The 12802-nt window shown below is 51.9% G+C and overlaps 2 protein-coding genes and 1 non-coding gene across 3 annotated transcripts; 2 read left to right on the top strand and 1 right to left on the bottom strand.

Annotated features, from left to right (window-relative positions):
* Positions 1–83: 83 nt before the first annotated feature.
* Positions 84–3091, top strand: BO97DRAFT_402590 (ATP-dependent RNA helicase DBP10). Its single transcript, XM_025694541.1, has one exon. The coding sequence runs from the start codon at positions 127–129 to the stop codon at positions 2938–2940; it is 2814 nt and encodes a 937-aa protein (XP_025556179.1). The 5' UTR covers positions 84–126; the 3' UTR covers positions 2941–3091.
* On the bottom strand, positions 3092–4885 carry BO97DRAFT_402588 (glutathione S-transferase family protein). Its single transcript, XM_025694540.1, has 5 exons — positions 4795–4885; positions 4708–4730; positions 4542–4629; positions 4239–4446; positions 3092–4128 (listed from the first exon to the last, which is right to left on the bottom strand). The coding sequence occupies exons 1-5, from the start codon at positions 4823–4825 to the stop codon at positions 3174–3176; spliced, it is 1305 nt and encodes a 434-aa protein (XP_025556178.1). The 5' UTR covers positions 4826–4885; the 3' UTR covers positions 3092–3173.
* A 786-nt stretch (positions 4886–5671) lies between these two features.
* On the top strand, positions 5672–5745 carry BO97DRAFT_t34. The gene has a single exon. It is a non-coding gene; the product is annotated as a tRNA-Val (tRNA).
* The last annotated feature ends 7057 nt before the right edge of the window (positions 5746–12802 follow it).

The raw sequence follows: 12802 nt of genomic DNA, 5'->3' as shown, positions 1-12802 counted from the left end.
TGCTTCACCGCCTTGGACATTTTCCTGACCCAAGAAAAAAAAGTCGAGATCTCCGATAAGTGAATGAGTTTTTGAGGCGGAACCGCATATCGAGGACACAGGGGCGCGCCGCGGTTTCAACACAAGATGGCTCCTCGCGCTGCTTCTCCGGCTATGTCGGAGAACGAATTCGACATCACCAATGCGCTTTTCCAGCATGATAGCGATTCCGAGATCGAGCAAGTTCCGAACAAGAAGGCCAAGCGCCAACAACCGCAGGCGGCCGCGCCGCAGCAACTAGACTTCCTAGGAGGAGCGGACGGCGGCGACGACGACGAGGATGACGAGGCGTTCATTGCAGAGACACAGGCGTCGGCCAACCGAAAAGCGTCGAACCTCAAGGGTCGGACGGTCAAGAAGGGCGGTGGTTTCCAGGCGATGGGTCTGAATGCGAATCTGTTGAAAGCGATCACCCGCAAGGGTTTCTCAGTCCCCACCCCCATCCAGCGCAAGACGATCCCCGTCATCATGGACGATCAGGACGTGGTGGGCATGGCCCGTACCGGTTCAGGAAAGACCGCCGCCTTCGTGATCCCCATGATCGAGAAATTGAAGAGCCACAGCACCAAGGTCGGATCTCGTGCGCTGATCCTGTCCCCGTCGCGTGAGTTGGCTTTGCAGACGTTGAAGGTCGTCAAGGAGCTTGGCAAGGGTACCGATCTGAAGTCCGTGTTGCTGGTCGGTGGTGATAGTCTTGAGGAGCAGTTCTCCATGATGGCTGGGAACCCGGATATTGTCATCGCGACGCCCGGTCGTTTCCTGCACTTGAAGGTGGAGATGAACTTGGATATGTCGAGTATCCGCTACGTGGTCTTCGATGAGGCCGATCGACTCTTCGAGATGGGTTTCGCCGCGCAGTTGACCGAGATTCTGCACGGCCTGCCGCAGAGTCGCCAGACCCTGCTCTTCTCGGCCACCCTCCCCAAGTCGCTGGTCGAATTCGCCCGGGCCGGTCTGCAGGACCCCACTCTTATTCGTCTGGATACTGAAAGCAAGATCTCCCCCGATCTTCAGAATGCGTTCTTTTCCGTCAAATCGGCCGATAAGGAGGGTGCGTTGCTCTACATTCTTCACGATGTCATCAAGATGCCCACGGGTCCGACCGAGGCTTCCCAGCGTCTCAAGGAGGATGAGAAGAGAAGTTTCAAGGATAGGAAGCGCAAGCGATCGGCAATGGATAAAGCTATTAACACGAAGGAGTCTCCTACAAAACACTCAACTATCGTCTTCGCAGCCACGAAACACCACGTCGATTACCTGTACTCACTTTTGTGTGAAGCTGGTTTCGCGACTTCCTACGTCTACGGTTCTCTCGACCAGACTGCCCGTAAGATTCAAGTCCAGAACTTCAGATCCGGTATCTCGAACATCCTCGTCGTCACGGACGTTGCGGCCAGAGGTATCGATATTCCCATTCTCGCCAACGTCATCAACTACGATTTTCCCTCTCAGGCAAAGATCTTCGTCCACCGTGTCGGTCGTACTGCTCGTGCTGGTCGGACGGGTTGGAGTTACAGTCTTGTTCGTGATCAGGATGCACCATACCTGCTGGACTTGCAACTTTTCCTCGGCAGGAGGCTGGTGCTGGGACGTGAATATGGCGATCAGGTCAACTACGCCGAAGACGTGGTCGTCGGAAGCATTCCTCGAGATGGTCTGTCCCAGAATTGCGAATGGGTATCCAAGGTCGTTGAAGATTCCACCGATATTTCCAACCAGCGTGCAGTCGCCGCCAAGGGTGAGAAGCTGTACATGCGCACGCGTAACGCAGCCGCCCTCGAGAGCGCTAAGCGAGCAAAGCAAGTTGTTGCTTCCGAAAACTGGGTCGCCATTCACCCTTTGTTCAACGACGAAACGTCTCAGATGGAAGCCGAGCGCGAGAAGATGCTGGCCCGCATTGGTGGCTACCGGCCCTCGGAAACCATTTTCGAAGTGAACAATCGCCGCAGCGGCAAGCCTGAGAACGAGGAAGCTCTCAGCACAATCAAACGGGTGCGCACGACGCTCGACTCGAAGAAGAAGCGCAAGGCGCAAGCCGAAGAACAGTCCGAGTTCGTCGAGGATGCTGTCTCCGGAGCCAAGGGCGACAAGGACGAGGAGGAAGCCGGCGCCGATGCTGCTCAGAGTGCCTTTGACGATGACGACGATGACGAAGGCCATGGCGTCCCCGACAACATGTCCATGGCCTCGGAATCGGACTTCGAGGTCACATTTTCGGCCTACGGAAATGGCAAGAAGGACAAGAAGGAGAGCGCGGCTTCCTTCCAGAACCCCGACTACTTCATGTCTTACACGCCCACAAACATCAACCTGGCGGAGGATCGCGCCTACGGTGTGCACTCGGGCACGAACGCTAACTTCGCGCAGGCGTCGCGCGATGCCGCCATGGATCTTCTGGGTGACGAGGGCAGCCGCGGGTTCGGAGAGCCTCGCACCATGATGCGGTGGGACAAGCGCCACAAGAAGTACGTGGCCCGCCAGAACGACGAGGACGGATCCAAGGGCACCCGCCTGGTGCGCGGCGAGAGTGGCGCCAAGATCGCCGCCAGTTTCCGGAGCGGCCGCTTCGACGCCTGGAAGAAGGGCAAGCGGCTGGGTCGTCTGCCGCGTGTGGGTGAGGCCGAGACCCCCGGTCTCTCGGCGGATCTGGATGCGGCCCGCCGCGGCCAGCGGTTCCGTCATCGCCAGGAGCGGGCGCCCAAGCGCGCTGATCCTCTGCGTGGTGACTATGAGAAGATGAAGAAGAAGAACGATGCGGCCAAGGAGCGCCAATTCTCCAAGTTCGGTGGTGCAGCGGCTGGTGGTAAGAGCGAGCTGAAGGGCACGGATGATATCCGGATCGCGCGGAAGTTGAAGCAGAAGAGGATGGAGAAGAATGCTCGGCCTTCCAGGAAGAGGTAGAGCATTTCCTGTCGGTTGCTATTCTTTCTTTCCGCTTCGTTTCTTCTTTGTATATACCACTTGTTTGGGACGGTCATCAAAAATCTGCTTTGTACTTCTGTGTAGATACCTCAATGCTGGGTTGCGAGAATTCTTATGGGAATCAAATCAAGTCCAAATCATTTATATTGCTTGTTAAGTATCGCTTGGTATCAATTTAAACAGGTGGGAAGGAGCTTCCTCTCATCTCAGGCTCAGTATACCATCCCAATGAGGGAGCAGGGCGGCATGGCTTCTCTCTCGAAATCATCCTCCTCTGCAATGACAGTTTCATACTTCGTCTGCATCCCGAACCCGGCGCAAGGCAGCATTCCCTCCCTCTCGACGTCATCGTCCTCTTCAACCTGCGTTGTGACCGGGGCTACCTGCTTCGCACGCGCGGCAAAAGCGCCGCATGGTAATATCCCTTCTTTCTCGTCATCATCACCCCCTTCACTCGCGCCCACCGTCCCACTCGCCGCTGCCACACGTGAAGCATGCAACGCGAACGCCGCACCACAAGGCAGGATCCCCTCTCTCTCCTCATCCTCATCCTCAAGCTCGTCCGTCCGCATCCGTGGAGGAATCGTGGAATGCCTCTGCGCACCCAAGCCAGCACAAGGCAGTATGCCCTCTCTCTCCTCGTCATCATCTTCGTGGCGCTCGACCTTACCCTCTCCACCAGCCGTCCGCTGCGACGCCTGCATCATAAACGCAGCAGCACACGGCAACATGCCCTCCCTCTCCTCCAGGTCATCATCCTCTCCAGCCCTAGCAGGCACAGCCACAGATACGGGCACTAAAACCCTCAACTCATGATCCTCCCGCTCCGTAACAACCGAGCACGCCGAAACCCCCTCAATCTCCTCCCAATCACTCTCCTCCTCTTTCTCTATCAAGCTTTCACCCCCACCGACCCTCTGCAGAGACCTCCAAGCCGAAAGTACCCTCTCCCACGATCCCCTCGTCTCCATCCTATCCCGCCACGCCCGCACCCACGGATACCGCTCTAGCAGATGTTCCGAAGCCGGCGAGAGCTCCCGGCTTAAACCAGGTAAGAACGCCAGATCCGCGTAACTGCATCGCTCTCCGACTAGCCAGGTCTTGTTGACCAGGGCGGTGTCTAGCGTTGCGAGGAGTTGGTGGGGTCTACTTGTGGGCTCGTCGCTGCTGTTGCGCGGTTAGTTCTGCTCTCTATCATTTTGCTTGGTACACCTATGATGGGACTATGATTCCAGGTGCGGAAGGAGGCGTGCCATGGGGGACGAATGGTCACTCACCCACTATCACTCCGCTCCTCACGAGAGCATAGAACCTCCTGCAAGGTGGTCTGGAAATGTAGCCATTGGTTCAGGAGATACCGCTCTTGGATCGTGGTAGTTGTGCTTGCGCCCAGGTTCACTCGGGGGTGGTCGTAGCGGTCAACGAGGTAATGGATTATTGCGCTGGTATGCGAAAGGGTGATGGATGTGCTGGGGTCTGTGAGGGCTTTTTCGTTTGTCCGGATTGCGTTAGTGATTGGGGCCCAGTGCTTGATGGCTTTGCTTGGAAGCGAGAGTCGTTTGGGTTGGCTGGTGACTTACTTGGGAGTTGCTGGTGGAATGATGAGCTTGTGCGGTTGGGTAGGGTGGTTGTGTATGGGATTCCCAGTTCTTCTAGGATTGTGATTATCTGTATTTATTGTTGGGTTGGGGTTAGTGTGTGCCTATTTTTTTGCTTCTTGTTATGGGGTTTTGGATGTTGGCGTACACTCCATGCGTTGGCGTCGGTGGCTATCCTCGGTGTTAGTGATATAGTTCGGGACCTTGTGGGGTTGGGAATGGAAGGCCGGCTTACGGAGTAGCTCGATGTGCATAGTTCGGGGCATTTTGTCCGTAAATTTGGTGGTGTGAATTGCTGCAAGTGGTCTAATGACAGATAGAAAGAAGGAAACCAAAAAAAAAAAAAAAAAGCAAGGCTGAGGCTGAGAGGCGTAGGTTAGGTTATTATAGCTCAGCTCCGTGAGGGGAAGATGCATCATGCGGCATTGGCTGGTCGGATGAGTCCCCGTCGTCGGGGGCGAGACGAGGCTTAGCGCTCCTACGGCACTCAACACGGCCTTGAACGATTGGTATGATTACTTAGTATTATTGCTGCGGCTGATGGGGAGACCATTGCTAGCCTCGTCAGGCCACGGGGATTCACATCTGGAGCTTGTGAGAGACCTTGTGGGATGTTTTTTTGTGGGTCGTCGTAGGCGTCGCTGTGGCCAGGTCGCGGCGGGGATTTCGTACTGTGGTCGTAATAGGCGAAGGACCCAATCAGAGTATCCATTTCTGGGCGAACAGGTATTGAGGAGCTGAGCTCGTTTTCGAGGAGGATACGAGTTCGTATCGTCGATGGAAAGCTACCGTGGCTGGTCTCGGGCTTGTGCGGAGACGATATATTAAAGGTTATCATAAGGTTGATTGATCTAGTTTATGCTCTGAGTCACCCATGGTTATATCAGGCCTAGATCCACAGATACATGACTAAGAAAGATAAGAACTGCCGCGGCACTTTGATGCCTTGCCTGAGCATGCGGTACCGCACCTGGAGTGAGAATTGTTGCTTCAACAATATGAAATTGATTGACTTCTCAAAGCATATTTTGGTTATTGTGATGTTAAGCATTGCAAGTAGGACTGAAATTTTTGCATTATGAATTATGTTAAAGAGGTGTTATGTATCAATTGGCCGGATGGTGTAGTTGGTTATCACGTATCGTTAACACCGATAAGGTCCTGGGATCGAGCCCCAGTCTGGTCATTGCTTTTTGCTTTTTGCGCATATCTCAGCTAACCAAACGCCGCGAGCATGTACTGTACACCGGTAGAGTCACTTCGATGGGCGTCCCATCGCATTGTGTTGTCGCCTACGATATTGCGCGCATCGGTACAGCCGTATCCGAGCATCGATGGCCCAGCAAATTCCCGACAACGCCTCATCAACAGGTAAAATATCTACCGTGTCCACTTGAAACAAGATTTTACAGGTGTTCATGACCGCAGAGCCAGTGGGCTGTATCTCTCATGCATACTGACACTGTATGTTGATGGCCCGGTTTTGCAAATACCAGCTTCAGCAATCCGTACCAAAAAACAAAGTTCAAACCAAATTCAGGATTGATTCGAGGCCCAGACCAGATGCATGCATCGGAGAAGATGCATGCTACGAGAAAATAGGGACGTCCTCAACCCGGGAGCAGAATCGATTATCGTGGTCATCCCCCGACTGCAGTGGGCCATAACTGACGAAGTCACCCGGTGATCTTTGTGGCCCAAGAAACTATCCATGGTACCACGACAGAAGATCTACCGTGACATCAGAAGCGGCACTGTAGGCTGCCCGATTGTACACATCGCGCATGTTCGGCAGGCCAGCTCCCGCACCGGGTCAGCATGAATAGCGAGTGCGTTTCCGGCCGTCGGTTCGCGTGAGAGTGTGTTTGTCGGAGCCGAAAGTGCCTGCTCAATATCCTGCTGACCACTGACATGTCGCTATCCCGCAGCTTCATCGAAGCAGATATACTCCGTAGTGATGTTGACAGTACGTGGTTGGCACAGTGTCCGCGGTTTACACCGCGCAAGCATATTCAAGCTGGCTACTCATGGTACGAGTTCCGAAAGTCATAAGCCCACTCACCCTTCAGCGGGAGCTCTTCATTGAACCATTGTGACCCCTATCGGGAGCGTCAAAGAAACAATCACAAGCCATGGTCTCGACAGCTTGGAATGGAAACCTGCAAGCTCCTCACCTCAGCATGCATATCCACTGGGAAGGTAACACTGCAATGCCAAGTCCGATTTTAGTGGATATTTAGAGTAGTAGATTGGTCCTGGGTCCAAGCTTACCTGGCGTCATGGAACAGGCGATCATGCTTTCAATACTGCTGCAAGTCCAGGACCATGTTCCCGTAGAAAAAACGCTAGCGAGCCACTCAAACGAGTTGATTGTAGCAGAGAAAGTTTCCGCGCACGTCCATCCATACTATATCTCGAATGCAGATGTTATCGTGGAATCCCATCGTGGACACGACCATCGGATATGCTCGAAGTGATGGCGCTGTAGCTACGCGAAGCTTTAGTCTATAGGTCCCACATTGAGCAGAATGCGTCAGTCTCAAAACTCTCATTCGAATCAGCATCTCGAGAAGCCAAATGGTGGGAATGGAGTGAAGTTACTAATGTGAGGAACGGCCAATCTGACACCACTATTACCCGTAGATAAAAAAACGGACCGTCGGAATCATGGGGGCATTTCCTTCCGTGAAACCATGGCAATCAGTGAATAAATAATCTCCTTCACTACCAATATTTGAAAAACTCCTATTCCGAAGATGGAATGATCATATTATGGAGCCTTTCCCTAATCGGACCGGCCCGGTATAGGGTCACGCTTCCTTTCTCAGCGGTAGGAAGATCGTTGGGATAGTCTGGAAAGAACATGCAAAAAGGATGGCTACTCCGTACGTGAAGGTCACCAGAGCTAAGTTGAGCTCTTGCAACAAGACTTGTCACATCCTCACCGACATCTCCCAAGCGGAAAGCCTGTCTCGGACTTGCACCATCTAGGTTTAGCCATGCAGATGACTGATCATTCCGCATTGCAGATTGCAGACCGCAGGCCTAACGTTCGTCATATAGTCGTTTGCTGATGCATTTGGTACTCCATGCAGACCGATCTGACCAACGACAATCATTGATGCAGTGATCACGTATAGGTTCCAAGTTCGTGCAAAATACTTGACCTTTCTAGACGTGACTTGATCCGCGAGAGGCAAATGTGGACCGTGCTTCTAGTACTAGTAACAATTTGTTAGCTTGTACAGAAACAACTGAGTGTCGCTGGCATGTCAGCGTTCATGAAAGAGGCAGTGCAGCGACTACATTTTCCTACAAGTCACGTCATGCGCCTCGGACAAGAAGCAAGAGTGACCCCCTGGTAAACCACCAGCAGCGGTCAGATGCCATGAGCAACTGAGGGCCAGTTTTCTCAAGACCACGGTCATCAGGCATGAGGGCACCCAGAATCAATCGATTCGTGGCGTCGGGAATTACCCGATGCTTATTGGTCTCTTAGTTCCGAAGCACCGGTAGACGTTGATAGACGAGATTGGCCGTTGCATAACGGGAATTTTCAGGACAGCAGTGGCTTTGTGAACCTTCTCAGGGCATCTTTCCAAGACGTTTCGCAAAAAGCGCTTCCCGACATAACACTGCCCGGACACTCAATACGTGGCTTGATAATGCAAATTATCATATGACGTGGAATAGTTATTCAGACCCGTGATAATAGCCGAGTCATGATTTCCATGCGGCTCATTGTATGCATCCTGGGTCTACCCTCTTCAGACCGTCCGTCGGGTGGCGAGCTTCTTATCCGTTGCAACCATGCATTGCCATGGCCTAGCTTTCAAGCAGATACGCCCCAGAGAAGATTGTACCTAATCCTGCCCAAGGTTATGCTAATGTGCCCATTGGTCTAAGAGCCTGCTGCATTCATTATAGCTCAAAGTCGGGCACGCTGGACAGTTGCCAATGGTGTAACTATCGATATCGACGACGTAAGAAGCGAGTTGACAAGAAAGCCCTCTTCGTCTAGAGCCAAAGAGGCGAATAAGGCATTGATTGAAGAGGTCAGCGCCACCGAGCATCGTGATGGCATGGCATTGGGAGTTATATCCGCCATAGCCTCCGGCTGCGCCGTCGATGTGGCTACCGGACGTCTGGCGCGCACAGTGCCCCTCGTGTCGATATCACTAGCCTGATCTCTTCCTCGGGAAGACCCTTTTCGGAAAATTTACTGTTGTGTAGGCGGAAAACGTACTAGGGAGAGCTTGAGGATCGCGGATGTGCTACCATATCAATCTCAATGGAACCATGATCTTTAGCGGCGCATTCCCCTTTGTTTTCGCGATCGCCGATAAATCTCCATTCCTCTGTCCGAGTACCGTTCCGTTATGCCCGATCTTCGATAATTCGGGGAATTGATCCGCTGTGGAATTGAAGAGTTGAGGACAAGCCACCAAGCGCGGCCAAACAAGGTCAGTGGGTGAGTGTTGTTCAGTAGAGCAATGTACAGACAGTACTTAGATATTGCATGACCCCCCAGATGGGTAATGAGGTTGAACAGTCCTCTTTGGGGAGTCCAACCAAAGGTATAGCAGCCATGTTATAGCCTCAGTCTTATTATTAGAGTCGAGTTAGTTGCAGTGCGGCGTCAGTAGTCAAAGCGATAGTCTGTTTGAGCCTCGAACGGGTGACAAATACCGGGCGCCTGCCAATCGTTTCCTTGTGAGGGGCGCTGCGTCTTTCCCAAACCGGTTCATCGTTCGCATGGGGACGCTAAACCATTCTCGGCAAAAGGCAGATCGGCTCAGTTGCTTTAGACTTGCAGTAAGGTCGTAAGTAAGTAGACTTACTGACAGACTTCTGCGTCATCATTGCCAACTTCCCATTCACTTCTGAGTCGCATTCACGCTCAGAGACAAGTAGCAGGTGCACATGGCGCCTAAATCTAGGTGGTATGCCTTCTCCCTCCCCATAACGACTACGTTGTCTGACCCAAATGTGTGCTTGGGTGACACGGAGAAGCAGGTTCACTGACCTTACTACTAGTGCCATGAGGAATTGCGGGGACTATAATCGACTATTATGCTACGACTAAGCTATCTTTCCGTACGCGTCCCATCCGCCAGCCGCATGATCCGTCATTACTCGAGCCCTTACCCGTTGAGGTTTAAGGCCTGGGGGCCGGTCGCTCGAACTATTGATACTTGCCGGGGCAGATCGTGCTGTCGCTTCCAATCTCGAATTAGAGCAAACGCTTTCGCCGGTTTGTACTAAACAGGTCCCGGGATTTGCTAGTGCGTGTCCAGTGTGAATTGCATCGGATCCCTTGCTGGCTTTTCCGTGTATGATGTAGGTCCTTTACCTTCATGTGGTTCCTTTTTCCGACGACTTCGTACGGATTATACTAATGGGGCAGTGACTGAACAGACTACTCTGCCAAGTTCTTGCCAGCTTCGCCCCAATCCCAAGCAGCCTTGACATTCCCCTTTGTGACGGTCTTTTTCAAGCCGAGGCCTGCACTGCTTGGAGGATGGGGGAGGTGGCTCCGGGCCATGTTGTCATTTTGTAGCCTGGGAGCTTTAGGACACAGCGATCCCCGCAGTGGCTCCCGTTACTTTGGACGACAATCGATAGTCGTGGTTCAGGACAAACCGGCGGGCACAATCGTGTCCAATGAGAAAGGTTACGGGAAATAAATTAAAGCTTTGAATCGACCGAATAAGATTATAGAGCAGCAAAGGTCGGGTACAATGGCTTCGGCTCACTCAACGCTAGGGAAGGCCGTTACGGAGCGCCAGTGAATTACTCGAGATGTTCATCTGGCACCCAGGCTCGCTCTCCGCTCTCAACGAGCATGGTGGGTCACATCCTCTTTATCAGACGGGCCATTTCCGAGTCGGGCTCATAAAAAACTCCCGCAACTCAGATTACTGGGATAGTCTAAACTGTCGGTTTCACTGGCCAGGGCACACACAGAGACCGCGGCCATCTTGTTAGACAATTGGTGGGTGACTAATTTTTGCGGGCAGCTCCATCGCACCGGACAATAAGACCCTGTATCGACTCCCAGGCTGTTTTACTGGTTTGACAATTGTCCATTCCCCGTTTGCGATCCGCCCCGTTTATGTTTTCCCGCACGTTTTCATCATTGCACGGAAACAAGCAATATCTCCGTACTTGAAATAGTCTGCGGAGTATACCGGAGCAGCTTTATTACTCATCGATCATGGCACAATTCAACATCGTGATTCACGTTCCCAGCCCGCTCCTCAGGAGATGGCCGAGCTTGCACCTGATCCCAGGAGCCGACCGGCCGATTCGTTGCACACCGGCATTCATTGGGGTGGCACGTACAAATGCATACATTCTACACAATTGTTGGACACACTTCCGTTAGCCCAAAATACACTTCCCGGGTGGGACCTAACACAGCGCTGTAAGCTATGGTAGGGTTAAGCCGGAGAATTAATGGCTTTCATTCGGGACCATTCGGGCTATTCAAGTAGCGCTTGCCCATCCAGCACCCTCCGCCATCATGATAGGACGAGATATCGCCATTATTGAATGAAGCCTTCCATGGAGGGCGCAGAATAAACACCATACACTCACTTGCCTGCCCACTACTGGGGAAGACCATGATATTTGCATTGTTGACGACTGTTACCATGCGACTGGAAGGAGCATTGATGTCATGGCAAAAGAGCATGACACTCGGTGACTAAACTGACGTTTACTAATTAGCCATGGATTCAACATCTCGCCGCCCTAGGCTGTTTGACAAGAATGGGTTTGGCCTCGAGAGCTATTTTCAACTTCGGTCCTCGACCGCATTTGACTACGAGATCATCAGAGAGTAATTGAGAGGACAGACTGGAATATCATCATCAGTGCCGGAGCCGAGTATACAGGGTAGGGAGCTTCTCATTGGCCAACGAATTTTCCAATAATGCCTTGAGTATCACCAACATTTCGAGTCCCATGGCATTGAAAAGGTGCGGAAAAAGAGATACAAGAGGCACTAAAATTGCTAGAATAGTTTCGAAAACCACCACGTTCTCGTCCTTTCCGTTGACCCTTGAGTTGATTTACAATTGGCCTTTTCCACTGAAGAATACATGTCTCGCAAGATCTTTTTCGTTTCTCGTTGACGCTTTTATGCTTCGCTCTTTGAGCTCGGGCGGTCTGGTTGATTAGTGCGGCTAACAAGGGATGCCGAGGCACCAGGCATGTTCGACTCAACGGCGAGAGCGGCTAAATCAGGCGAGTCCTGAAAGCGGAGACCAGACATGTAGTGTGGAGAAAGGATTGAGAGAGAGAGAGAGAGAGAGAGAGAGAGAGAGAGAGTGTGTGTGTGTGTGTGTAAGAGAAAGAGAGAATTGAGGTCTCGACTACGACCAAACCATGAGAAAGGGGTAACACAATGACAGGAATTATCCGTCCAATGTGAATGACGGACGAGCTTAAAATAATAATGCTGGGTGACGAGTTCCCCATTTATGCCTTAATCGGTCGCGCGTGTCTTCCCTTTTCCCTCCCTTTCTCCATCCCTACCGAAGCGGGACTATTGGCAATGGATGCAGCGGGTGGGCGCCGACGTCGATCCGTCGCCCACTCTTGGGGCCCAGTTCTCTTTGCTCGCCTTGCTTCCGATTCTTCTAATTGGCATCATTGCTACTACCACTTTGATCAATTGAGTCCAAGTGAGAATGGGCCAGAAAAGGGAAGATTCACGGCTCAGAAAAATAATGAAATACTAAACTAAAAGCAAAGAATGAATGAACACTGGTTTAGTCTTTACAGGCTGAACCACTGCCTACCCACTCATCCCCCTCCCTCTTACATCCTCTTTTGTTCTGCCCTTCCCTCTCTCTCTCTCCACCCGTGGCTTTCATTTGACTTTCCTTTTTGAGATTACATTTAACAAATTCGGGCCTGTGTCACTGACAGCGGCATCCAGTCCCCATCGACTATCTAATGCAGGCCACTGCTTTCGTCCCAGCCAGCCGGTTAGGACGAATTAAATCAATCCCTAGAACAGGGAAGATGTCTACCCGTTTTGTCATAAATACAAATCGAGAAAAAGATAAAAAATGAAAATCGAAGCAAAAAGTGTTGTTCGAAATCCCGAGTCACCGACAAGACAGAAGCAGATGTCGGCGAGAGTACTGTATTCATGAATAGACAAAAAAGAAAGAAGAAAAAAAAAATTAGAAAACAGAAACAAGAAAAGAGAAACCGGAAAGCCCCACCCC

This window comes from Aspergillus homomorphus (genome assembly GCF_003184865.1).
Source record: "Aspergillus homomorphus CBS 101889 unplaced genomic scaffold BO97scaffold_2, whole genome shotgun sequence".
Classification (NCBI taxonomy): Eukaryota; Fungi; Ascomycota; class Eurotiomycetes; order Eurotiales; family Aspergillaceae; genus Aspergillus; species Aspergillus homomorphus.
Note: the sequence above shows the minus strand (reverse complement) of the source record. Positions and strands in the feature narration are given on the sequence as shown.